Source organism: Lethenteron reissneri, chromosome 20 (genome assembly GCF_015708825.2).
Source record: "Lethenteron reissneri isolate LAM-NWPU_2019-01 chromosome 20, ASM1570882v1, whole genome shotgun sequence".
In the NCBI taxonomy this organism is placed as follows: Eukaryota; Metazoa; Chordata; class Hyperoartia; order Petromyzontiformes; family Petromyzontidae; genus Lethenteron; species Lethenteron reissneri.
The window spans coordinates 8,616,190-8,642,254 of NC_083798.1; the positions used below are offsets into that span (position 1 = coordinate 8,616,190).

Here is a 26,065-nt window from a genome sequence, read left to right on the forward strand (position 1 = left end):
TAATTCGTGTCAAAGTAATTTCCTGCAAAAAATTCCATTGCAATCCATTACCGGTTCCTTACTTTAATTGATTCTGAAAAGGGTTACCAGTTTACCAGTCACCGATAACCCTGCATTATTTAATCTTGTAAAAAAAATGCTCGGTTGAGGAGTTATATCCTCCTCAACTGAGCATTATGTCTGTGCTCATCGCCTGTTTACGACCCTGCAGAGCCAGTTGAGGAAATACCACCAGTCAACGAAAAGGGACGAGTCTCCATCGGGTAGTAAACCACTATTGACTTACCCGAAAAGTGGTACTCAGGATTATAACTCGCAACCTTCCGATTGCGTGTCTCCCTCTCTGCCACTGAGGCACCTGACCAACAACACTACCTTGACCTAACAGCATTTGTAATCTGATGTGCAGGCAAGATACATGCCTTGACTTTGTATTTACAGTGCATGCGTGTGACCCATAACACAAATGGCCTAGCACATCCCTGCGACATGATCTGCCTCTAGTCTTTGTACTCATTCGCTTATTGATAAGCAGCTTCATAAATAGGCAGACAATGCACTTTACTAAAGTATTATTTCACACATCCCACTAACAACACAGTCTTCGGGGTGCATAATATCAGCAGCGTTGATTCAACAGAAACAAACTGAACTAATTTCGACATTCATTGTCTTATAGCACAGCCCGGCTGGCTTGAACCAATGATAATGAACTGTCAAATGTGAATAGGCAAGGGCCGTTTCTGTTATACGTGGGTCCTAGTTCCATGCAAAACTTTAAATACACAATACAAAGATGAGGTGTATTGGCTGATTATTTATTTTGTTACTTATACTCTCACTGATGCTAATGATTTATTTTGTAATACACAACGTAAGATTGTTGCTGTTAGCTGTTACTGTTGCATATTAAGAATAGCCAGCTTGCATAATTTGTTTAAAACATATTGTGCAGTGAAGTGCAGAATTAAATCTTCTGGAGTATAGTAAATATGATGATGGTTTCCCCCTGGAAATTCGTAGTTCATTTTTGTGTTAGGCCACGTAGTGGTTTGGCCAAATTTCTGTCATAAGACCCTCCAACACCGGACACAGCCAAACAAATACAATTGTCACATACAAGTGTTTTAACGACGCACCAATTAGTAGTGTTTCAGATCGATAATAATTAGCTGTGTTACTGCGATGTTCTGCATATTTATTACCTAATTTGGTTGTGAGAATTGAGCTGAAACAATAATTGACATGTTAAATGCTCCATTGGAACCTCATTTGCCAGTAAAAATATGATAATTGGTTTTTTACCCTTCTATCTGGCAACAAAACTGACACCTTTTTTTACAAGGAGTCATGTTTACATAGACCACAATACCTGCAGTCATAATGCAAACAAAAAACATAACTCTGATAATGTGCACTGTCCTTGAAGTTGATTGGTCCACACCCGAGACAGCTTTCCTTAGAGCCTAGTCTCACATGGGTTGGACCAGATGACGCCAAAAGGCGCACAACTCAAAGACAATGCACCATCAGAGTATGAGAGCTCGGGGATAAGCATTTACACCATTGGAACCTCATTTGCCAGTAAAAATATTATAATTGGTTTTTTACCCTTCTATCTGGCAACAGGTATTGTGGTCTATGTAAACATGACTCCTTGTAAAAAAAGGTGTCAGTTTTGTTGCCAGATAGAAGGGTAAAAAACCAATTATCATGTTAAATGCTTATACACATGACCGTTTTATTTCTTTGGCGGTGTCGAATGGTGGAGGGTCATGTGACAGAGCTTTGGCCGGATCATTACGTGACCTAACACAACAGTAAATTCTGAATGATAACATTGGCTGTAAAGAAGTCCGTGTTCACTACTGATAATAGCGTTGTCTCACAGGAAACAGCCAAAGCGAGTGCCAAGCATCAAGAAACTCAAGAACTTCTTTTCTGAAGGGGTATGTGTTGTACAATTTTAATATTATAAAGGATTTACTGATTGGCTGGTGACACGGCTCAGTGACTGCGTGTTCAGACCAGGCAGGCCACCCTGGTTAATAACGCAGTGTGTGTGAACCGTAAAATATTACACCCCATCTATTTTCACTCGCACTGGATGTTGAAGATCCTGTGACATCTTTTGAAAACAGTAGGCCACTGTGTGCCAGTGCCACGGTCCAAATTAGGTTTTCAAGTTTCTCCAATTGGACAATGGTATAAGAGCTTGGGACGAGAGACGATGGGAGGGAATTCCTAAGTGGAACATTTCGAGGGAAGAAGCAGAAAGACACGTGTTCTGACCTTCAGTGCGGTGATTTAACAGAGCATGTGTAGAGGTGTTACGGAGGGCAAACAACCACACTGGGCGTGGTTATGCCCGTACGCCAAGAGGTGCTTACATCCACGTCCGCACAGTTTAGCCTGGGGGGCTAACACGGCGCTGGGATTCCCCACGGCCCCACCCCTCAGTGGGGGAGTTGCTATATAAGGCGGTGAGCCGGAGGGCTCGGGGTTCAGTGTTCAGCCTTAACCAGCGAAGCAAGAAGACCGGCTAGATAGGCCCTGGGACTCCCCTGGATCGCTGTCCTTCTCAGGACCGACCAGGGCAAGCCAGTGGCGTGGCCCCAAGAGCTCAGAGCCGATGCTCTTGTAAGAGCCGGTCTGGGGACTCGGGGTGCCATAATCCCAGCATTAACCAGAGCTGGGTCAGCTTGCCTCCCCTAGCCCTGTAGTGGAGGACCTAGGAGTAGGCTAGCCGTGACATAGATTGTGTGATCTCCCTGTTAGACGGGTGAAGGGGCCGATACCCCTTCGAGTGTTGTACATCTCGGCCTGTTATGTACATTGTGGTTAATAAATAAGTGTGCCTCCAACTACGTCGTCCAAGTCTCCTGGAACCTACTACACGTGTATTAGACGAAATAGTCACTGATGAACAGTCTTCAACATGGGTGTAGGAAACTTTATCGGTGAAGTACAGGAATAGTTACTATGGTAGTAGCAATATAATGGTTCAAACGGAGGCGACTGATCGCCAGTGATAGTGCTGGATTGTCAATCACCCTGACTGCTGCTTCACTCTGAATTCTGTCCAAGTGAAGCGAGGTAGGAACTGGGTGCTTCACCCCAAGTATGACAGCAGCAGGATTCCAGTTTCAGCCAAATTTTTTTTTGTGTAGCAGGAGTAATAATTGTTGCGCGTTGAAGATGCTTTGTCACGGAAAAGAAAGCAAGCTTTTGCGATGCCTCCTTAGCTAGATGAGTATTATAAATGTTCCATGACAGCTTGGAGGAGATTGCTGTGCTAAGCAGATGAATGTTTTTTTTCTATGGATAAGAATAATATTGTTCAAAATATTTGGAGAAACTTTGCTATTGTCAGTCTTGCATTATATTGTCATGGGATTTTTCTTTTAGTTTAACTTGACCATGTTTATGTCACCCTAATCGAGAATTGTGTTCGACTCAGTGGTGATTGACGGTTACGTATTTGCCTGTTGGACAGCTAAATGCCTATTATTTTCAGCTTGTGCTTTACTTGAGTATCATGTATCAAGAGCATTGAAGGAGCCTATGTGATTGCGATATTCAGATTGTGGAAGACCCTGAGTTCACGGAGGATGCAGGAGCAGGACCGTACCGGAGGCGACGCTCTACATCAGACATCACTCACTTGGGCCTGGGAGGTGACGTCACCAAGCAGGGCTGGCTGCACTTCCGCTTTCATGGGGAGAAGGCCAAGGTGAGTTGTTAGACAATAACCGGTAAACTGTAACCATTTGCAGAATCGATTATTGGTTCTGAAAGTCAGGAACGAATGCAGTGATTGGTACACGCGAATGTACAAATGGCATGGTGGCCTAAGTCACCCTGTGGTGCATTGCCCTCATTCCTCAGTTAATAGGTAAAAGTGTAGCCCTGCAATGTCTCACTCATAACACCGCTGGCAGAAGAGTCTCCACTAGAGGGAGATCTAAAGGGTCCTTGGTCTTCTTGTCCACGCTGACCATACTTGTTGGAAGAGGTGGAAATACCCACGCTTGAACCCACCACATGTGACCTGCCAATCGTATATCTGTTGTACCCAACTGCTGGTTGGTCAGCGGCTGGGTGGACATTTATCCTGAGCCCAACTTTACAGGTTAAGTTCTTCTCACATTCCTGCAGTCTTTCCCATTGTGCATTATGATGACTTGTCAGCAAATCCGAGGAACCCTCCACCAACCGACACAGTCAAACAAAACAAATCGTCACACATACGGGCGTTTAACACGTCAATCATTTACACTTTGGCTCACTGGTAGGTTGAAGAACAATACTCACAATGAAATGTACACATTTCCTCATGATGTAGATGAGATTTGGTCAGATCATTGCGTTGCCTAACCCAGAAATCGATTGTGAATATCTCTCGTGTCCTGCCCCCGACCTCTCACCCCAATATGCCGCCCTGTAGCGATTAAGCGGCAGCACACGATTGTGGAAGCAGGTGTACTGCCTCCTGCGAGGCCACACACTGCTGCTGCATAAAGACAAGCGCGAGGGCGGCGGAGCCGGCGAACCTAGCGTCCCCGAGGATGACCACCCCGTGAGCATCAAAAACAGCCTGGTGGACATCTCTTACAGTGACACGCGGCGCAAGAACGTGTTCCGTCTCACCACGTCCGACTGCAGCGAGTACCTGTTCCAGGCGGAAAGCCGGGATGAAATGCTGGGCTGGATTCACGCGATACAGGAAGGTAGCAACCCAGATGGCGAGGTGGGTGGCGATGCAAAACGAAACGCTCTAAATGTCATGAACATTGATTGCACAGTTGTGGAGCACAGGCCCAAAGGTTCCTGAGATGAAAACCAACCAACCAGGTGGCTCCATTGTAGAGCATGCGAGTTGAAATCCTGGTTCGGGGGCAGGGATTGACTTGGCCCATAAACCCTCCTGAATCGATTAAATTAGCACCACTTCATAGGGAAGTCAACAGTGGTTGTCCTGCGGACAGACTCACCTTGTCACTGGCTCAGGGCTGTAAACAACATTTGTACACAGTTGCTGAGCTCAAGTCCAACGGCCTAAAATGTAAAGTTTCTAGCAATAGCCTAAAACGTAACGTTTCTAGCAATAAACAGCATTTTTAAAGTTTAAATGGATAAGCTTTAACACGTGTGTTGAATTGAGCCAGCCAGGTGATTATAAGAGCTTATCCAAAAGACATTTGTAGGGAATTTCAAAGTGGAGCGGTGATTGAAGAAGCAGGAAAGGAATTGTGCTGCCCACCTGCAAGTGTGGTGGTTGAACACTGTCGATGACATGAAATATTCGAGTCGTCGACATGTGCGGAGGAATCAATGATTGAAGTTTAAGTGATTTTTTTTTCTAGGTGAAAAAAATCACCGAGCCTCGTGGCCAGACGCAGGATGTGAATGTGGTGGAGTGCTGCACTTCGGAGCGGGTCTCCGACCAGGGGTTATTTTACACGTCTTCCTGTTCGTCCACACCTTACTCTCGATTGTTATAAATAACTATTTTGTTTTTAGGACTCTGGGGCTCTGAGCCGGGATCTGATAAGCAGGAAGATAAAAGAATACAGCAATGTCAAGTAAGTTGTCCTGGAATTGATGCTTTGAGATTCAGTAGAACCTCTGGTCACGACCATAATTCGTTCCATAACTTTGGTCGCAACCCGATTTGGTCGTGACTCGAACCTAATTTCCCCATTGGATTGTATGTAAATACGATTAATCTGTTCCAGACTCTTACGAACTGTATATAAATATTGTTTCTTAAAGATTTTTAAGCACAAAAATAGTTAATTATGCCATATAATTCATAGCGTAATAGTAAACTAAATGTTAAAACATTGAATAACACTGAGAAGACCTTGAACAACAAAGAAAACTAACATTGCCGCGTCAAGGTTTAGAATCGTTCAACAAGATGATTGTTTCGTCTGCTACATCAGTCGGTCGATTCTGAGAGAGAGAATATTCGTATGAGCAATTCATGTTTCTATTGAAAGTAAGTTTACAGTAATATTTGGGTACAGTATTGTTTTTGGAAGCATTCACCGTAATATCATGTGAACTTTTACTTCACCGCATCATCGTATGAATGATGCGAGAAGAGATTAACGGGTTCTTATGTTAGCGATTTACGTACTCAGCGCTTTCGCTCTCTAAATTACGGCTTGAATGAGGGGGGAGGGGTATGTCTACACTCACAAAATTAATATCTTACTAGGAATTTTATATAACAAAAGTTATGTACATAACAGTTACGCTTTATGTTGTTTGTAAACAAACAACAGGAAATTTGGCGCTTACAAAAAAATGGCGCGGAAGGGGAAATCGGCCGTGGCCGTGTTTGATCGCCACCCGAGTTTGTGTTCGTGACCAGATTCAAAAATGTTGTCAATTTTTTGGTCGGAACCCGATTTGGTCGTGGTCAGAAGCGTTCGTGACCAGAGGTTCCACTGTATATTAAAAAATGCTTGTCGAGACCACCGTTCATGCAAATTGCATCTCAAAACGCAGTAGCAGGATTCGTAATGCATACATTTCCCACAGAGGTACGGAAAACCACAGGCAAGTTGGAAGTCAGCTAGAACCTGGTGCTGCCAACAATTGCCCAAGCTCTGGTCCCATACCAGAATGTCTGGCAAACTCCATTATTTTACAGATTTTTGTATATTTTATTCTTGGTACGTTATGTGCTGTTACATTTAAATTAATCTTTCTGGATATGCTCGTTGGGCATTTGCATACATTTTACCTTGTGGTTTATTCCTTATTTCTGACGGTGACTGAATTGTGCATATTATGTTGTCGAGCATTTCCGTAGATGCGTGTGTGTTTTCCTTGTGCGTGTGTGTTCTTGATATTTGTTTCACTCATTTATCCTGAGCCCAACTTTGACATTTCTTTGAACAATAAATCTGTCGGAAGGTTAATGAGAGCTTCCAAACTGTTAAGAAAGTGGGCTTGGGCAGAGTACACTACGAGAAGGAATGATGGTCAAGAGTGGCAGCCAAGGAGTGGAATGCATCTGAGAGGATGTCCACCAAAGACATGGAGAGATAAGTTCAGTTCCATTTTTAGGTACTGGATGGATTGTTGCATCGCAGGATTGTGAGAGATGGCGATGACTTTGGAAGGCATTCTTCCAGCAGTGAATTGATTATTGCTGGTGATGATGATGGTGTGTGTTTGTATTTTGTACAGTGCACTAAGTAACAAGGTGGAGCCATCTCCTCGCATGCTCCGACAAACACTGGGAAAATCAACACTGCTGGGGCCCAAGTCTGAGCAAAGGGTCCCACGATCTCCAAAACAGGACTCGGATCGCAAGGCTGGCTCCAAGGGTGAGTGTGCCCTACCTTCAATCTGTATTCACTCTACAACTGGTGCTACTTTGGTTACTGTTCCTGTGAACTTGACTCTTTCATTCCTCCTATATTGACCAGACAGACTGCTTCATCTCCTCTATACCTTGTTCAACCACCACACTGCAGGCCCTAACAACTCACCCACTCGCTCGCTTACTCAACCATTCACACACCCACTCACCCACCAACCTACCCTCTCAATCACACCCACTCATTCAACCAACACACTGCTGGTCACAGCAGTTCTCTTTCTCCTTTTACACGCACTGTTCCACTTGGGAATTTCTTCCACATTGTCTCTTTTTTATCAAGCTCCTATAATCACCTTTCTCCATTCAAGAAATATCTTAACGCCTTTCATTTTGCAGAGCTTAGATATGCTCGTGTTTTAATAGCTTTAAAAACAAATTGTAATTGCACAGTGCTGCTGTGTTTGTGTATTTACACTCGAGGCCTGCAGCGCATCTATTTTTTTAAATATTTCACCTGGAAAATCCCTTGAGATGGAAGACCTTGTTTGCAATGATGTCCTCAATGCCTCACATTTGCGTGTCCTCTTGTGGTGAATGCCGTTTCGCAGAGGACCTGAGCCCCCCTAAGGACAAGGCACTGTGGCGTAAAGGCATCCAGAGCATCATGAAAAATCCGTTTAGTGGAAGATCAAACACAGACGCAATGGCCATGTTCGGAGTGCGACTTGAGGACTGCCCTCCAGGCCTCCACAACAAGGCACGTGAAATGTTTGCCATGTGAATGGGCTAACTTGCCATCCAACACCATGCTGCGCCCGATTATAGTATATTCACGAGCAATTATAATTAAAAAAACACAATGTTAATCATTGGCCAAAATAAATTAGAAACAAATATAGAATAACTAATTTGTGATGGTTAATGTCCGTCTCTGCTTTTTGCTGAATATGCCGCATTACAACTCTTGAATTGACACAGTTATTCTGACTTCTGGATTTTCCTGAAGGTGCCGAAGCGATTACAATTGGTGCTTTTATAATTGTGCACCACTTAACTATTACATTTGATTGCCCGTGTTGGGTGGTGGAAAGGTTCAGCACAAATATGGCCGGATCATTACGTGGTTCAGCCTAAAACTCAATTATGAATTGTACTTTTGTCCAATGTGGTAATCGTCACCCTGATTTTAACCATTCTCTGTTTTTGGAAGAGGTTCTCTCAACTTTGTCGGTGTGTGGATTTGGAACAGTGTAGTGCCTCTAATAAAACAAAAACAGCAACTGTCACTTTTGCTACGCTCAAGGCCAAGTGTGTTGCTGCTCAAATGAGCACTGAGGCGGTTCTCATCTCCTGTTTACAGCCCTGAGCCAGTGGTGGAAATTCCTCATTCCTATGGTGGGGGCAAGTCTCATACATAGAAAACTACTGTTGACTTCCCCACAAAGTGGTAGTCATTTTATCGACCCTAGATCGATAGCGAGTCAACCCCCAACCAGGATTTAAACTTGCAACCTTTCGATTGCAAGCCGCTCATGCTCCCGCTGATCCACCTGGCTTGCTCCTGTCATATATCTCGACCAATTTGCATATCTAGTTTCACAAATTGTCTGACTTTGAATGACTGTCACTTGTATTGTAGTGTGTAATAATTAGAAACATTCTAGCGACGTTCAAAATTCCCTCTTTACATCTCCCCAATATGAATATAAACGTGATTGTTTTAGTCATGTACTACATTGGCTTTGTCAAACTAGGACTTATATCTAACAGATAGGGTCCTTGCCTATAAACAACTGGCAGTTCGGCATTTCTCCAAGCAAGCCTGGACTGGTTTCGACATTCATTTTCTCATCGGCAGTCAGGCTTGCTTGAATTAATGCTGGTGAACCGCTGATCTTGCAGACAAGACCCTCTCTGTTTACAATATGGGTCGTAGTTTTGTGAAAGCTGTGTAATACATAACTTAAAATAATCATGAGCATCATGGAGAGTAAATCTTGACTTAAAGCTTTCGTGACTGCAGGAATTCATATTCTTGGGTCTTTCGGTATCATGGAGAGTATAAATAACAATTTTAATGGAGAGAAGGATATATGAAAAAGGGCACATTGTCTTTTTATATATTTTGTGCGTTAAGCTTCACAATGAAGCTTAAGATTTATTTTGAATTATAACGTATATGGGAACGTGCTTTGGTGGCTGCTGTGTGCGTGTTGGTGTGGATGCAGTTTTTGCCGCTGATCGTGGAGGTGTGCTGTGGGCTGGTAGAGGAGCGTGGGCTGGAGTCTACGGGGATCTATCGTGTCCCCGGCAACAATGCTGCCGTGTGCAGCCTGCAGGAGGAGCTCAACCGCGGCGTAACGGAGATTGACACCAACGATGATGTACGTGAGGGGTCGCCTGCATTCACATCGAGATGTTGCCATGTCGCTTTGTTTACCAGAGGGTAAAACCCATTCTTATTATATTCGTGGTTCTTTCGGTAAAGTCACGTAGATAGAAAACAAAAATGTAAATTAAAAGCAAAAAAACCCACGACGTTTCGATCGCAACACAAGCGGTTTTCTTCAGGTGCCGCTGATCGTGGAGGTTTCTTTTCTCTCCACCTGAAGAAGACCGCTTGTGTTGCAATCGAAACGTCGTGGGTTTTTTGCTTTAAATTTAGACTTTTGTTTTCTATCTACGTGACTTTACCGAAAGAACCAAGAATATTTATTCTTGCAGTCACGAAAGTTTTAAATCCCATTCTTATCTTCATTATTTTAGCTTTTTTAACTTGGGAAAAGAAGGAAGCAGACAAGGGCATAATGATAGAGGTTTTTTTTGGGTTAGATCGCGTAAATATATAAATGTGTCGTTAAAACCCGCCACCATCCAACAACAGCCAACTAGTAAGTGTTGTCACATAAACAGAACATGCCAATTCGTCACGAGTACAGCACACCGGTGTGTTGGAGAGCCAAGCCACAACATTTACACTCAATGGTTAGCACACTGGCCTTGGAGAATTGGTCACTGTTCTATTTGGATAATGGGGCGACAACAGCACCCACAGTAACCACAGGTAAAAAGTAAATGTGACGACATTTTTAGGATGTGTTTTCCTACAACTCTTCTCTGCTCGTCATTTAAATTTTCAGAAATGGCGTGACCTGAATGTCATTAGCAGTCTACTGAAGTCGTTCTTCAGAAAGCTTCCAGAGCCACTCTTCACTGACGGTAACTCAGCAACCAGCGTCTGTCCCTGTGCGACTTCCCTGGTGTGTAGAGTACATGATGGACCAAGTGCTTGCCAATAGCTACACGGGACAGTTCTAGGATGGAGGTGTATAATGTCATTATTTATTTCATTGCTTGTATTCAGAATCCGATGATCTATGAAGCTCTTTTTCACACATATCCAGTATTCTCCACAATTACACTCATGATTATCTTGTGTTATGTATTGTATAGTTTTGTGTTGAATTACGACCCATGTTTAACAGAGAGGGTCCTTGCCTATAAACATCCAACAATGGTTGAAGTAAACCTGACTGATCACGAGAACACTGAATGTTGAAACTGGTCCAGAGTTTGCTTGCGTTGAACGAATGTTTCTGAAATTGTGCACTCCCATAAAGAAGGCTGTGTGGCTGATGAGATTTGTAAAAAAAAATGTATGCACAGATATGTGGAGGAGGACATTTTCTGCTTATTTATGTTCTTATTTTCACAATGAGGCTTATGATTATATTTTTTGTGACGCAGCAGGATGTTTATATTTTATCGTGCGTTTTTTAACGTTCAGGGAAGTGACTCCTGCTGTGCACTGCGGAATCCTGCAATTCAAATAAACTGTTTACCTTTCCAGAAAAATACTATGAATTTATTGATGCTAATCGGATGGAGAATGGTGTGGAAAGATTGAAAGCACTTAAAAAACTGGTAAGCAATTTACTCTAAGGTGTACTGCAAGTATTGGACACTAGCATAAATGAAATTCACATGGAATATTCACCGCATTTGTCATTAAAACTGTCTTACAATAGGACAAATAGAAATATGTATTATGCAGGAGTAATTCAGAGGTCAAACAAAATTGGGCATCTGGGTTAGTGTGGATTCTAAACAGCCTGCATCTGCGACTGATGGTCATTATTATTGCACTTCAAACTTGACTTAAAGCTTTCATGACTGCAGGAATTCATATTCTTTGGGTATTTCGGTAAAGTCGCGTAGATAGGTTAAAAATTATAAAAATAACAAAAAACTACGACGTTTCGATCACAACACAAACGATCGTCATCAGGAGGAAAACAGTGGGGGAAAGCTGCTTAAAGCAGACTGTTATAGTTAAGCGGAAACCCTATTTACGTGACTTTACCGAAAGACCCAAAGAATATGAATTCCTGCAGTCACAAAAGCTTTAAGTCAATATTGAGAACCGCCTCTATAGGGAGGGTTTCCACTTGACTATAACAGTCTGCTTTTAGCAGCTTTACACCTCTGTTTTCCTCCTAATGACGATCACTTGTGTTGTGATCGAAACGTCGTAGTTTTTATTTATTAATTTGAACCTATTAGCGTGACTTTACCGTAAGACCCAAAGAATATTATTACACTTGTTTACCCAAGAAAGGCTCACAGAGTATCGGAACTCTTTTTCAAAAGGACCCTACCATGTTTTTGCAGTAGGGGGTGACGATTGCCATGTGTTTGGATGTAGGGTGATTATTACATTCGAATATAAACAGAGAAAAACATGCGACAAAATACAACTGCAAGTGAAGCTATCATACAGATCCGACAGCTCGGCATTGCAGTGTGAGTTAGACGGAAGAATAACCAAGGACATGTGTGAGGTGACCATTTGGGCCTGTGTTCAGCAACTGTGTTAAAAGTTTTTAATAAAAAGACCTGCTTACTGACACTTTTCCCTAACTGTTGCAGTTAAGAGAGTTACACTACACTTCGGTGTGTTATATATATATATATTCACGTTTACCCGATATGCACTCTTGTACTGGGTGATATGCTTTTCATTTATGTAGAAAAATATGCAAGATATGTGTTTACAGTAAATAATAATAACATTTGTTGTATTTCTATAGATCCATGAGCTCCCAGAGCATCACTTCCACACATTGAAGTTCCTTTCAATGCATCTGAAGACCATAGCAGAGAACTCACCCAAGAACAAGGTAGAGCCAGGCTGCTATCTGAGGGTGGGACGCTGTGTGTAGTGTATAGCAGGACAAGACGGTGATTAGCTGTGTGATATGAATGCTTCGACTGGTTTGCTATGCATTGTTCACGGTGGATTGTATGTGTGTGTGGATGCCCCATGGGGTGTGTTTGTGAAAATGTATGGGTCAGGTTTTGCATGTGTGATTAGTCCTTAGCATCGAGGTGGAGCTCACTGATCCTTAAAAGATCTGGACACAGTCCCATCAGTGAGCTCTTCCAACTGTGGCCATGGTGACGTCTTAATCCCATTGGTCTATGTAGGGTGTGTGATGTGGCAGCGTGTAGGCTATGGTGTGTGTTTGTGTGTGCATGCTGAGTAGTGGGATGGTGCCTTTTCAGATGGAGCCCAGGAACCTGGCCATTGTGTTCGGACCCACGTTGGTTCGTACTTCTGAGGACAACATGACCGACATGGTTACTCACATGCCAGACCAGTACAAGATTGTGGAGACACTGATACAACACGTATGTTTAACATATTTCTGAATGTAATTTCTGCCTGTACCCTGCTCTGGTGTTAATTTTATGTCTCAAGATACGTAGGTTTTCAGAGCCAATATGATTCCGAATTTTTTTTTGAGTTGCGCCACGTAATGATCATGGAACCCTCCACCACCCCTGACATGGCCAAACAAATTCATTTGTGTATTTGCCCAATTAAAACCATCAATCAGTGTACCTGTAAATGATAAAATGCGTTGCTTTCTTTATATGACAGTGTACCCTTACAAGGCTGACACAGTGGTACCTACTGAACAACAATTAAACATCAGACAGCACACATTAACATACTTATGTCTCCACATCAAAAATAACATTTCTTTAACACATGCTTTCAATCACACAGGTTACTGGGAGTGCATGTTATCAGAAGCATTGGTTCAATATAAGTAAATGCTGGACCAATTTCATCAATCATTGTCTCAGCAGTCAGAGCTTGCTTGAACAAATGATTTTGAACTTATTGCTTATTTTGAACCAATGCTGATGATATGATGTACTCCGAGATGGCCATGTGGCTGATGGGATGTGTAAAAACGTATGTTTTATGCATAAAATACCCAACATGTAAAGGTGGCATGCTGTCCGCTTATTTTTTGTTACTTATATTCTCCATGATGTCGCTAATGATTGTGTTGTGTAACATCGTTTCTTCCCAGCATAATTTAATGGCTCCAGAATGTCCAAAACAGATCGAGTATCTGCTTGTCATCGTACAGGAATCGGGGTCATCGATAGAGCTGCGTACTCTGGATTGCTTTACCGTTATATTTCCAGAATAATGCTTATCGATTGCCGTGCTATCACAGAATAATACCTGGAAATGTAATTTTGCTCATTGTAGTGATTGGTTTGCTTTCTGTGGTCCTCACTGTCACGTATGTTTTCTCTTTCAGTACGACTGGTTTTTTACGGATGACAGTGAAAACGACGCAACTGTGAGTAATTACTGTTGTGCTGCTGGTGGGAGGGAGGGATACACATCAAGTTCACGTAGACTTACTGAACATAAAATACCCAAGCGCACATACACAGCCCTGAAAGGTTTTATTTTACTCTTGTTTACCCTGCAAAGCCTCCCCCAGTCTCAAGACCTTTTCAGGAGGGTCCTGATAGGGTTTCAAAGTCGGAGCGATCCTAATTTAGTAAAATGTTGTGTAATTTTTGTAATTTGGGCCATGACGCCGACACATAATGGCCTATTTTTCTACGAATTATGTGACTGGATTTAGAACGTCAGCTGTGAATGAAAGCAGATGGGCGCGTAGTATTTGAATACACACCATAGTGTTGACCAGGCTGGCCTCCCAGATCGAATTGCGTAGCTCTGCAACTAGCGACAAGAACTAACTCGAATTGGAGATGATGAGCGCTAGAAACAGGGGGTTAGACGTACCCACACGCTGCGTGGAGACCGCATGTTGGCTCTCGAATGGCTGCGGTTCTGAACGCTGACGAGGGTGTGGTGGCAGCATACAGCGGCATGGCGCGGTGAGTGTACAGCACCTGTGTGCCTCCTGCAGACCCCCATGCAGGACTCTACTGCTGTGGAGGCCCAACCCATGCCCAATATCAACCACCTTCTCACCAACATCGGCCGCACTGCCTCCAGCCCAGGCGATGTGTCCGGTAAGCTGTTTGCAGTTGGACCGGTCAGTGACGGTCCGATGCTTGCCAAAACCGGTACCATGCCACCTGACGTGACGCGTGTGTTTACAGGGCTCCGTGTTGATGTATTTCAGGTTTTACCGGTTACTAACCGTCACTTCCGACCTACTTAACTCTGCTCATATGATTAACCTTGCATTCGACTCTACGAAAGAATTAGCCACACACGACTTGCCTTCGCCTTCCCCAGTGTGAAGGTGTGTTGCGTGCTAATGGTATTCCATCGTGTGCGGTCTTGTCACCTAGGAGACTGCTGTCCCTTTTTGTGCTGCATATAATATGTGGTTGGTCTGAGGGTGCAGCTTGTAACACAAGGTGCAGCAGTAGCATACCACAGGGTTCAGCTCTCAGGGTATCGCACATCGCAATATTCCAACTGTAAATGTCATGCGGGGAGAGGTCTACAGGGCTTAACTCCCTTGTCTACTGACCAAGTGCAAACATACTTCGTTTATAATAGATTTTTGGGTTAGGCCATGTAATGATCTGGCCAATTATTTGTTGTGTAACCCTGCACCAACTGACAATCAAATTGTCTCGTGTACAAGCGTTTAATACACCAATAATTATTATTCCAGCTCGCCGGTAAGTTGAAGAACATTTCTCGAGAACAAATTTGGCATATTAGATCGGTCATTTCACTTGAAACTGCATCAACTATGCTTGGGGCATCAAACTAGCCAGTCAGAGTGTGGCATGTAAAACAAAAACAATGGCCGGATCCATTGCATGGCATATGAAAAGTAAGTTAGAAATCCTCTTTGGCTGCAAAAGCATACATTTACATGTAGTGTGCTCCGGTGAATAAGCTTATCTTGGAATTGTAACTCATCTTTGTATGAAACTGACCTAACTGGAGAAGAAGTGATGGCTGTACCTCGCGCACGGCGTGAAGAGTCGTGACGCTTTACCTTGCGCGCACTGTGACCGCAGAGGGCTGTGCCCTTGGCTGCCGCTCCGAAGGGGGGCCTCACTTTGCCATTGAGGCGTCGGTGGGGGCTCCCCCTCCCCCTGGCACGGGGCCCCCCCTCCCAATCCCCGGACCCTCCTTAGGCAATGCCCTTTTAGGCCTAATGGACGGATGGAACTGCGGCAAAAAGGAGACGTGCTGCCCCGCGTGCACCTGTTTGACGTGTCAGAAACTGTGTCGGCATTAGCTGCTGCAGCTCCTGCTGGTGGCGATGTGGGGGACTCTTGCCATGTGTTTGAGTGTTTAATACCGAGTTGAGGTTCGGCCAGCATTCTTGTTTTTTTACACGCTCAATTTGAATATGTTTTGTAATTCTCAAAGCAGACACTGAGGATTTGTGAGCGGGTACGATACATGTTCCGTGTTGTGTCGTGTTCTGTCTGGAGGAAGAGACGCTCTTAAGTCAGCACGTCGTGGACTAACATATCTAAAACTATGATACTAAAGAATAATGAACGTTGTTGTGGAGCAGATAAGTACTAAAATGAAGAAGCAGACAATACATCCTCCATATATTTGTCCCTCCACCTAAAAAAAGAAAGAAGTACGTTTTACATGTACCATATAGTTGTGTATATATTGTGTGCAAAGGTAGGACCCATATCTAAGAGAGTGTGTCCTTCGCTATAAGATTTGTGGCATTGGATCAAGAAAAGCCTAACTGCTGATGAGACAAGCATTTCAAAACAGGTCCAGTGTTTGGACCTTCTATTTAACCATTGCTTCTCAAAGTATGCACTCCCAGAAAGCCATGTGACCAATGGGGTGTGTAAAGAGAATTTTTATTAAAAAATTGTCCGGAGGGACAGATTTGTGGAGGTTTACTTTTGTCTGTGTATTTATTTGGTTTCAAAAATATAGTGTTAAGCTTTAAAAATAAATGTTCAAATTATATCTCTGCCTTGAAAAATATTCACCCATAACCCCATCAAATTATTGTCTTGTATTGGGCAATGATAATTGGATAATGGCTTGCTCAAATCTTAATTGTCCTATCCTGTGATTGTTGAATGGATTTTTTTCTTTATATGCCATGCTCTATCCACTGTTACCCTGCCTCTTGCCAGTGGGGTCCATTCGCTTGTGACGTGTAACTGTCATGTCACTTCACCGCACTGCGCCCATGCTCTCAGATTTCCAGCATCAAATAAACCTCAAGGTTCTGTCTCACGCAGACGTGTTCCTGAATTTTATGTTTCTGAAACGGAAATAAGTAATGAGTCATAATTTTATTGGACTTGGCAACGTAATAATGATCTGGCCAAATTATCATGAGTACTAGCGTTTAACATGCCAGTTAGTATCATTATGAAACAATAATTGGATCATGAAATGCTTGTACATGTGACAATTTCATTTGTTTGGCTATTGGATAGTGGAGGGTCTTTTGACAGGTATGTGGCCACCTTACCAAATGCAAAAATCAAGAATGAATCTTAACATTGGCTGTGAAAAACTGTTAAGTTAGACATCAGTAACATCTAGAATAAACTGGATGTTTTTATCGCTAATTTGGCTGTAGCTTTGCTAAGTATCTTGGCTTCCTGGAATTATTTTTTGCCCTATTTTTTTTTGTAAATTTATGAATGCCCGTTCGTGTTCAGAAATGTAATTGGATTGGTAACAGGTGCTCTGATAGCTTTGTAATATTCTCGCGTAGATGAGTTACTGCATCAAAGCCTCGCTGGCTTGCTTTAAATACAGTTGATGAGCATAGAGCCCATAGGCCCAAATTGCCAAACAGCACCTTCAAAGTTGTAATAGATATATACAGAGTTAACTTATTTGTTGAATTGAGCAAAGTTATATTAAAAGTTTGGGAAGAGAGATGGTGAAAGGGAATTCCAAAGTGGAGCAATGCAAGGGAAACAGCAGGAAGAGAAGTGTTGTGACCTGCAGTGTGGTGGTTGAGTGGGTTAGTAGAGGAGTGGATGACTGCGTGGGTGAGTGTTTGTGACCTGCAGTGGGGAGGTTGAACAGTGCAGATACGACAGAACAGTCTGCTAGACTGAGTCCTCACATGGATGGAGGAATCAATGAGTGAAGTTCACAGGAATAGTAACCATGGTAGTAGCGATAGAAGAATGACAAGGAAGTGACCGGACGCTGATGAGCGAGTCACTGGAAAGATCAGCGAGTGCTGCGTCATCAATCACACTGACTGCTGCTTTATTCTAAACTCTGTCCAAGTGCAGCGAGGCAGGAACTGGGTGCTGCACTCCAGGTGTGATAGCAGCAGGACTCCAGCTTCAGCAGAATTTGTGCTTTGTATGGCAGCAGCTGTAATAATTGTATGCAGCTATAGAGGCCTTTAACTTTTCAGCTTGTGTTGCATATGGGATGTGTGATTTACTTCATTTGCTGTCATTGTCTACAGTTCTTATAATCATCTACTGCGTGTGCATTCTGTGTGCACGGTCATCTCATTCACAAAACACTGCCTGAGTTATAGACCTGACGGTGTTGGAGCCCGTAGGATGCTTAATCCTGAATTCTGTTTGTTGTTGCAGACACTTCTGCCACAAGCGACTCTGCCAAGTCAAAGGTAGGATACCTGCAAGTTTACAGCTAAACACATCGCTTTATGAGTGTGTAGTTCACCAGATTGACAAGCAGTAACATAAAAACTAAGTATAACAATGAAGAAAATAGTAATCGGATCAAAAACAATCAAATAGAAATCAGAGCAAACGCAACCATTTCAAAATAAATTAAAAAGAGTGCACAAACATAGACAATATTAAACAATATACATTTCCCATAAGAAATATTTACTGGGCCAAATCACTTTTAATACGCATTATTTGTGAATTGAAGTTTCCAAAGCATCACAATGGGATTGATTGTTGCAGCAGTGTGTAAACAGACAGTGTTGTGTCGGGTGCAAGTACAAGTGACGTTATCTCACAGAATCGATAGCTGGGCATCAGACTGTGGTTCAGATAGAAGAGTGACCCAGCGATGCATTCCAGGTGTTGAGCATTAACAGAGACTTGAGTGAGAACCGTGAGGTTTCTTTCCTAATTACAATGCAATTTTTAGAACTTCATTCACACCATACGTAGCCAACCGTGCTAATCGGAGGTGCGGTGCTGTGGAACATCTAAGATGTTTATGGTTTTGGTCCTTTGATACCTATGAGAGATGAGACCGGTTACACTGGCTGTGTGAATGATGTGACGTTTGTTTTTTCCTATTGAACTGCGAACGTGTGTGTATGAGATTCATCATTGCTTTATTTTGGGTTAGGTCGTGTAAAAATATGTGTCGCAAACCCCTCCTCCACCCGACACAGCCTATGGATAAAAGTGTTGGAGCACGAATAGCTCGTGTCGAGCGGTGTCAAAAAAAAAAAATAAGAATGGTTTTACCCTTTTTGGCAATTAAACAGGAGGCGTTAAGATTTTCGAACACCAAATAGAGACCTTTTGCAAGGCGTCAATTCTGCATTAACTACGCATGCTTGTAGCAAAACATGCAAAGAAACATGTTTCTATAATTTAAGCATCGTCTTTGAAATGGATTGGCCTTGTTTCACCAGTGTTAGACCACAGGCGAGCAGTACAAAGACAATGCAAGTATCAGCACTTATAACTCGGGTCGAGCTGTTGTATCTATAGGACCATTTTGCCAGTATAAAAAATTATGCAATTATGTGTGTGTGTGTGTGCAGGTTTCCCTGGGGTCTAGCCGTGACCTTTACAGCAGAGAGCTGATCCCCTCCATCCTGGCTGCCGCACATCGCAAACGGCGTAAGCTGAGAGGGAAGGCCGCTCCTGGCAGTTCAGACGAGGAGCTCGAGTCTGGCTTCTCCAGAAACAACAACGCCCAGCTGCCCTTCCGCCCGTGCCGTGAAGCCCACACACGAGCCCGAGACCAGCGAGAGGCAACTCAAGAAAGACTCCGGCTCCGACGTTGCCACCGTCGCGATCACTGCAGTTTACAATCCCCATGCCAACCGGTGCGCAGAGCTTCCGCGGGCCGCCGGGTTGAGCGATGCCGCACTTGCGCTCGGACACAGGGAGCCCCTGAGCAGAGCGTCTGGCCTGACGTGCAAATCGACTTCCAGCCCCACGTTGGGTGGCAGCTTTTCTTCCCACGCTGGCCCAAATCATGGCATGTCAAGCCAGGCCTTTCTCTCCAGCCAGCCAAGGCAGCCGAAGGCCCATAAGGACTTTGTTGTTGGCCCCTGCTTGGCCGACGAGCGGCCTGGTGGAGGCGACGGTGGACCGCTCTCCTATCCTCGACACCGGTACCCAAAAACAGCTGCAGCGGTGCCCAGGTTCTCCGATTTGAAGCTGTACGAGAATACGACGATAACCGATGCAAACTCGGTGACGTCCGACTATTCCACAACTTCCTCGAGCAACTTCCCATGCTGGGAGGCGGCTGCTGCGACGGAGGACGCGCGCAGCTTGAGCGAGTCCCGCGACGAGGAGGCGGACGACGAGCAGAGTGAGCTGGTGAGTGAGGTTGGCGGCACGCACGACTCGGACGACGAACGCCTCGTGAGTGGGAGCGGCCGCGGATCCCGTCTGGACGGCTCCCCTGTGAGCTCGCGCGAGAGCATGGCCGGCACTGACAGAGGGATCGGCGGCGGCTCGTCCCGGCAGAAAACATTCAACTCCTACCGCCTGATCGAGTGCGACACCCTGGCGCGAAAGCACAGCGGCCGCAAACGCGCAGGTCCCGCGAAGAAGCAAGACGTTGCGCAGAATCCCTTTAAGATTTCGGAACAAGATTGCGATGCCAAGTCCGCTGCGGAGCAGTCGAGCTCCAGTTTGACGTCAGTACGATCCGCGAGCAGCGAGACTCTGCCGGTGGCGGGCCACAGCGAGCCGGCCCTGCACTGGAGGCCGCAGATCACTGACCGTCTGAAGAGCCGCCTGAAAATCTCGGCCGACGACATGTTTGGGACCAGAAAAAAACCGGCGGAATCGAAGAAGGCCGACATCAAGCGGCGACACACGCTCGGAGGCCACAGGGACCTGGAGGGCTGGCGGGAGGGTGGGGAGAGCCACGCGGGGGGGCGCCCAAAATCGCCGCCGCCGCTGCTGCAGCCCAGGAAAGAGAAGAATCTCTCTGCCGTCGACCGCCTGAAGCCAAAATGTCGCTCGCAGGATTTCTGCATCTCGGGCTGGATTGAGAGGGAGCGGCTGCGGGGCAGCAGCACCGATCTGGACGGCGGGGCGGTGGGCATCTTGGTAGAGAGGCCCGAAGAGGCAGCCACAAGTTCGGCCCTGCCTCTCAGGCGTGCTGGCAGTTCTTTCTGAAGAGGCCCCCTTTGCCCCAGGGCCTCCTGGCTCACACGGCGATGACAATGCTAACGTGTACAAGGCCGAACCCCGGCCCGGGGACCCCCGCCCTCATAAACTCACGCAGCAGCAGCAGCAGGTGTTAACCTCGCGCTTCTACCAGTACTTGTGAAAGCATTTACCTACCTGGGGCACATTTGCATCAATCATTCATTAAAAACAACTTTTTTAATTTACATTATTAGTTTTTTCTATCATTGTGGTATTTTTAGAAACTACAGCACAAGTATATAGTGGACGCTGCGATGTTTTAGCTTGGTGGTTTCCTACACTAATTATGCGCGGTGCATTTCGTACGCTACATTCGACTGAGCAAATTGGTTGGCTAACATTTTTCTAAGTGGCGTGAAAACACTTCAGACCTTATTTTCTTACTCTAACGAAAAAAACTGCGTTTTATTTTTACATTGTACTTTTAAAACAAACCTAACAGCATACCGAAGTTTTAATTGTTTTAGCAGTTGAACACATAGTTACAAGTGACGTGTGGACCAATTGCCGCGAGCATGGTGGCGCGTGTTCGTGTTTGGAGGCCTCGCTCAAGCTCGCTCACTCCTGGGCCACGCTCTGTATGCGCGCGCATGTTCTCTGTCCACACAGCTGGATGACAGACACAAGTAGTCTTAATCAAGTAGACTTCTGTCTCATCTGAATTGGGCACATGAAGCTGTGGTCGGGTTGTTATACAGTCAAAACATTACCGGTTTGCCTCCCCTATAAACATAATGTCTGGCAATAAACATAACAGATTTAGCTTCTAAACTGAGGAAACGATGAGAGCTACCACAGTGGTGTTACGGTTAGTACGCTGGACTTGCAATCCAGTCGTTGCCAGTACGATTCTATCTCCCGGCACATCTATTGAAGCAATGGTGCAACGTTTCTCAAATCCCCCGCCACTGTCCACCCAGTGGTATAAATGAGTTACACCGCAGTTAGTCATTGGGCAGGTAGTGTGGTGGGGTAAAGTGTGGGTATCCTCCAACCTCTTCAAACACGTCTGGACAGCGTGTAAGAATCGACCAAATAACCCCTAGAGCCCCCTACATTGGGGGCTCTTCCACCAGCGGGGGGGGGGGGGGGGTAAGCCAGCAATTCCAGAGCCCCGCCTTCATCTTTTAACTGAGAAACGAGCAGCAATACACCACGCAGCGGCGTAGGCCGCCGTTCACGCCTGCCAAATTCCACAAGAATCGGTTACCGGTTCTACTTGTCAGGAACCGGTAACTGATTCTGAACCAGTTGGCGTTTAACAACCCTAACCTTGAGCACACATCGCTTCAGGGCCAGGGGCGTGGATGGCATGGCCTGTGTGACCCTGAGTATGGGCCAGGCTTTTGGCTGGCACCGTGCATGTGGCCACCAGTGCTGCTCTGCCAATAGTATATATTATTAGGGATCAAAGCATTATGTGCATTCATATTTATAGCTAGCTTTTAACTTCACTTAGCGTGTGGGTAAGGGATTTTTATATTACATGCCGAGCAAATCAAAAAGTTTTAACCCGTGTGTCCACATACACAATTCCCAGGCAAGAGGAAGCGTGAGATGCGCAAGGTTTTGTTGAAAGTGTGGGGCACGGGAGAAATGGGCTACAGGTGTTTTAAGCTCCGGGCATCAACTTAACATTTTAACAAATGCCCTCCTGATGGGATTGGTGGCCCCAGTTGGCAATTTAATTGGAGCAAGCCCAACCAAATGAGTGCCAGCGAGTGTGGATATGTACAAAATTGCCAAAGTGATCTTGACTCACAATAAGGGAAAGTAGTCTGCTGCTGGCGTTGTCTCTAGTTTCACTGCTCTATTGTCTTATATTTTGATGTTAAGTCGCGGGGAAATGTATACACGTACCATGCCATGTATAGCGCCAATTACAAGCACCGGCTGCCGTGTAAATAACACCACGACATTTTGCGCAGCGGTTAAAAGGTTACTATTTAGCAGCTGTTGCTAGAATGGCCGGATATATTTTTGTACGAGGTTACTATGCAAAATTCGTGAGGTCGAGGCGTGGCTGAGTGGCGCTGGGCTTGCGGGGCTTTTGGGGAGGGGGGCTGGCCCTTCTGTGCCGTGGGGGTCCCTTCTCTGTGCCGTGGGGAGCCCTTCTGTGCCGTGGGGAGCCCTTCTGTGCCGTCGGGGAGTGGTCCCCCGCCTGTGCCGTGGTTTCACGGCGAGGGTGGCAATCCCCAGCACCTTGCATTAAGATTTTAAAAGTGCCATTTCCGATGCTGAAGTTGATGGAGCGAGCCCACGCCACGGCCTCGGCTGCTGGCCCTGTTTGCTTTAATGTATAGTTGCGTATTTATTTGTTGAACAGTGTTAAGTTTGGCCATGAGATGGCAACGCTAGAACTGCAGATGTAAAGTAAATTCCGTATTTAAACCGAACAAAAACTACTAACTTTGTACATTGTTACACTTCGCCGTCATATAATTGCAATAGGGTTTGTAAATGTAAGCATGTATATAGTTCATGATTGTCAGAAGGAAAAGAGCTGTAACCTGACACTATAATAACAAGCTGCATGTAAAATTAATATATGCTACGTAATGCTGTATCACAACGATCGACTTTCAAACGGGAGACGCTATCTACACTGGAAATAAATTGACTGCCATTCCACGTGCCCCTACTCCTCACCCTCTTGTCTTATTTTTATTTGCACTTTAATTGTAACTTTGTGTTGTTTTGCAAAGTAACACTTTGTTGTAATGCGCGTGCTTTCCTTTATTATGCATCCACGCTTCCTGCAGAGATGCTTGCTATTTTTGAAAATGTGCCAGGGCTGATCGAGGTGGGTAGGGTTACACCAGGACACTTGAAGGGAGTTTCTTGTGTTACCAGCCGCCTCGTGGGAAACTCGGTCACCGGTACGCCACACAAGGAAACTTACAGAGCAGTAAACGTAACATTTTTACTTGTAAAATTAACTGTCGATCGGCAGGTCACATGTGGCGGGGTAAAGTGTGGTTATGCCCACATCTTTCAAAACACATCTGGTAAGCCTGGAAGAGTATATCAAATACCTTTCCAGCTCGTTGGTGCCTGACTTCTGGAATCGGTAACCGATTCTGAAAACGTTCACCAGTTATCGGTTAACGACCCAAAACTGCTTCCTTCTCGTTTCCACCAATAGTTGAGCTGTTAACAAAAGTAAATCATTCCAGACGTGATTTACAAGAGCAGCGCTTCTGCGATAGGTGCGGTTTTCCAGTCGTTTCACTCCAGAAAATCATCCGTGCAACACCCCCTCCAGAGACAGCTGTATCGTTCAGCTTGCTAAGGTTCTAACGTCGCACCGTGTGACGAGCGCCGCGTTTTATACAGACGGTGACATTTATTTTCTTACAGGATTGGGAGCCGTTAAAGTTGCTAAGTTTTAAAGCAGATTCCTGTACACGAAGTAGGGGACTGGGAATGAAGGATACAGAATGTTTTTTATTATTATTTGCTGTATTCCGCTTGTTTACCCGGGAAAGCCTCGCTGAGGAGGCTCTTCTGACTTGAGTCCTATTGAGTTTCCGCAGCAGGGGGCGATGATTGCTGTGTTTCGCAATCGATTCATTTGCTTCACTCGCATCCACTGCGCGGCAGACGGCACGTTCTTATGGTTAATACTCAAGTTAATACCCAAATTAATACCCAAGTATTAACCAGGGTGGTCTGCTACCTCGAACTGCATCCCTTGACAACGACGACCGTGCTGGGCCCTGTCGTGTAAAATTCCATACACTTGTGTGGTATGTTTATGTAAACGTGAAATAAAAATGTAGCTTTCAACTTGTCCGGCCCTTTCAAATAAACTCGCGAACATGACTGAATTTAATGTAATTCACCTAATTGTCTTCGTCTCAGGACGTCCTACAAACGTTCAGAAGCGTAGCTCTTAAAATAACCTTGCATTGAGCAATGTGATTTTAAGAGCTTGAGAAAAGACGATGGGAGAGGGACGAAGCAGAGAGAAGTGTCGTTGCCTGCAGTGGGCTCACGGTGGTTGTTACACGGTGGAGGATGAGATGGAACAGAGTCAACGTGGCAGGAGGAGGAGGTTGTGTTGTGGGTCGAGTGGATACGGGGAGGACGCTGCAAGTGCTCCTCGGCCATCACGCGAGCTGCGCTCATCCGTGCAATTCCCGGCCACTGCAGCAGCAGACGAGAGCAGAACGTGCCGAGTCTGATCTGGACCACTGTCAGTCAAATAAATAAGCACACAAGTCGCCGACCTCTCCACACAAATAACTTTTTACACACCGCATCAGCCACACGGCCTTCTGGGAGTGCATCTCAGCAGCATTGGTTCCACACGCGCAAACCGGACCGGTTTTGACATTTAGTATCTCATCAGCAGAGTTGGTCTCGCCTTTAACCAATGCTTGTGAACTGCCAGTTGTTTATCGGCAAGGGCCCGATGTATAGGATGTGGTTCCGAGTTCCATGCAAAACGCTCCGTATCCGTGTGCATATATTCGCTTGTTGATTTAGGACATCCGTCCGAAACAACGTTCCCTTTGTCCATGTGAGCAACAGAATGAACCCGCTGGTCTCCACAACCCTGCTGTGTGCGGTCACTGGAGCAGCATCGGCTCCGCATTGTTGCTTGTCCGCTTTTGGGGCTGATGCACAAACCCACGGACACGGAGCCCAGACGGTGGCAGCCAGGGACAATTCATTTGCGCTTGTGCACAACTACCAGAGCAGTCAGTCTGGCAATCTTGTTCGAACTTGTTATAACTCTTCATACATATATATACAGGATAAATAAGAGACTATGCGCCACCACATATCCGGCCCTCCACGTAAAATAAAATCGTTTCACTCCTCTCATCAGCCACTCTGCGAGTGTTTCTCTTCAGCGTGCGAAGGAGATGTGTGGGCGAATCTTCTGCCTGTCTATTGTGTTGACGAAGTTCTTACACAGCGACGCTGGTCATTGTTTCGCGTTGTAGAATCTATCTTTCATATCCGCGCTCGGCGAGAACGCAGTTTGAATGGCAGAGGTAAAGCCCCGAGTCGCGGCGTCTCCGGGGGCGATCCATCCACTCT

The 26,065-nt window shown here is 45.1% G+C and overlaps 1 protein-coding gene across 1 annotated transcript in view; it reads left to right on the plus strand.

Moving 5' to 3' along the window:
* ARHGAP21 (Rho GTPase activating protein 21) overlaps positions 1-22,743 on the plus strand; it is a 36,704-nt gene extending 13,961 nt beyond the window's left edge. The window contains 17 exon segments of the mRNA XM_061554766.1: positions 1,892-1,949; positions 3,584-3,733; positions 4,448-4,750; positions 5,524-5,585; positions 7,207-7,346; positions 7,951-8,099; positions 9,571-9,726; positions 10,483-10,561; positions 11,193-11,266; positions 12,433-12,522; positions 12,908-13,033; positions 13,966-14,007; positions 14,593-14,698; positions 18,218-18,252; positions 19,381-19,542; positions 19,544-20,968; positions 20,970-22,743. Of these exon segments, the coding sequence (XP_061410750.1) occupies positions 1,892-1,949; positions 3,584-3,733; positions 4,448-4,750; positions 5,524-5,585; positions 7,207-7,346; positions 7,951-8,099; positions 9,571-9,726; positions 10,483-10,561; positions 11,193-11,266; positions 12,433-12,522; positions 12,908-13,033; positions 13,966-14,007; positions 14,593-14,698; positions 18,218-18,252; positions 19,381-19,542; positions 19,544-20,968; positions 20,970-21,134 (3,322 nt within the window). The 3' untranslated portion in view covers positions 21,135-22,743.
* The last annotated feature ends 3,322 nt before the right edge of the window (positions 22,744-26,065 follow it).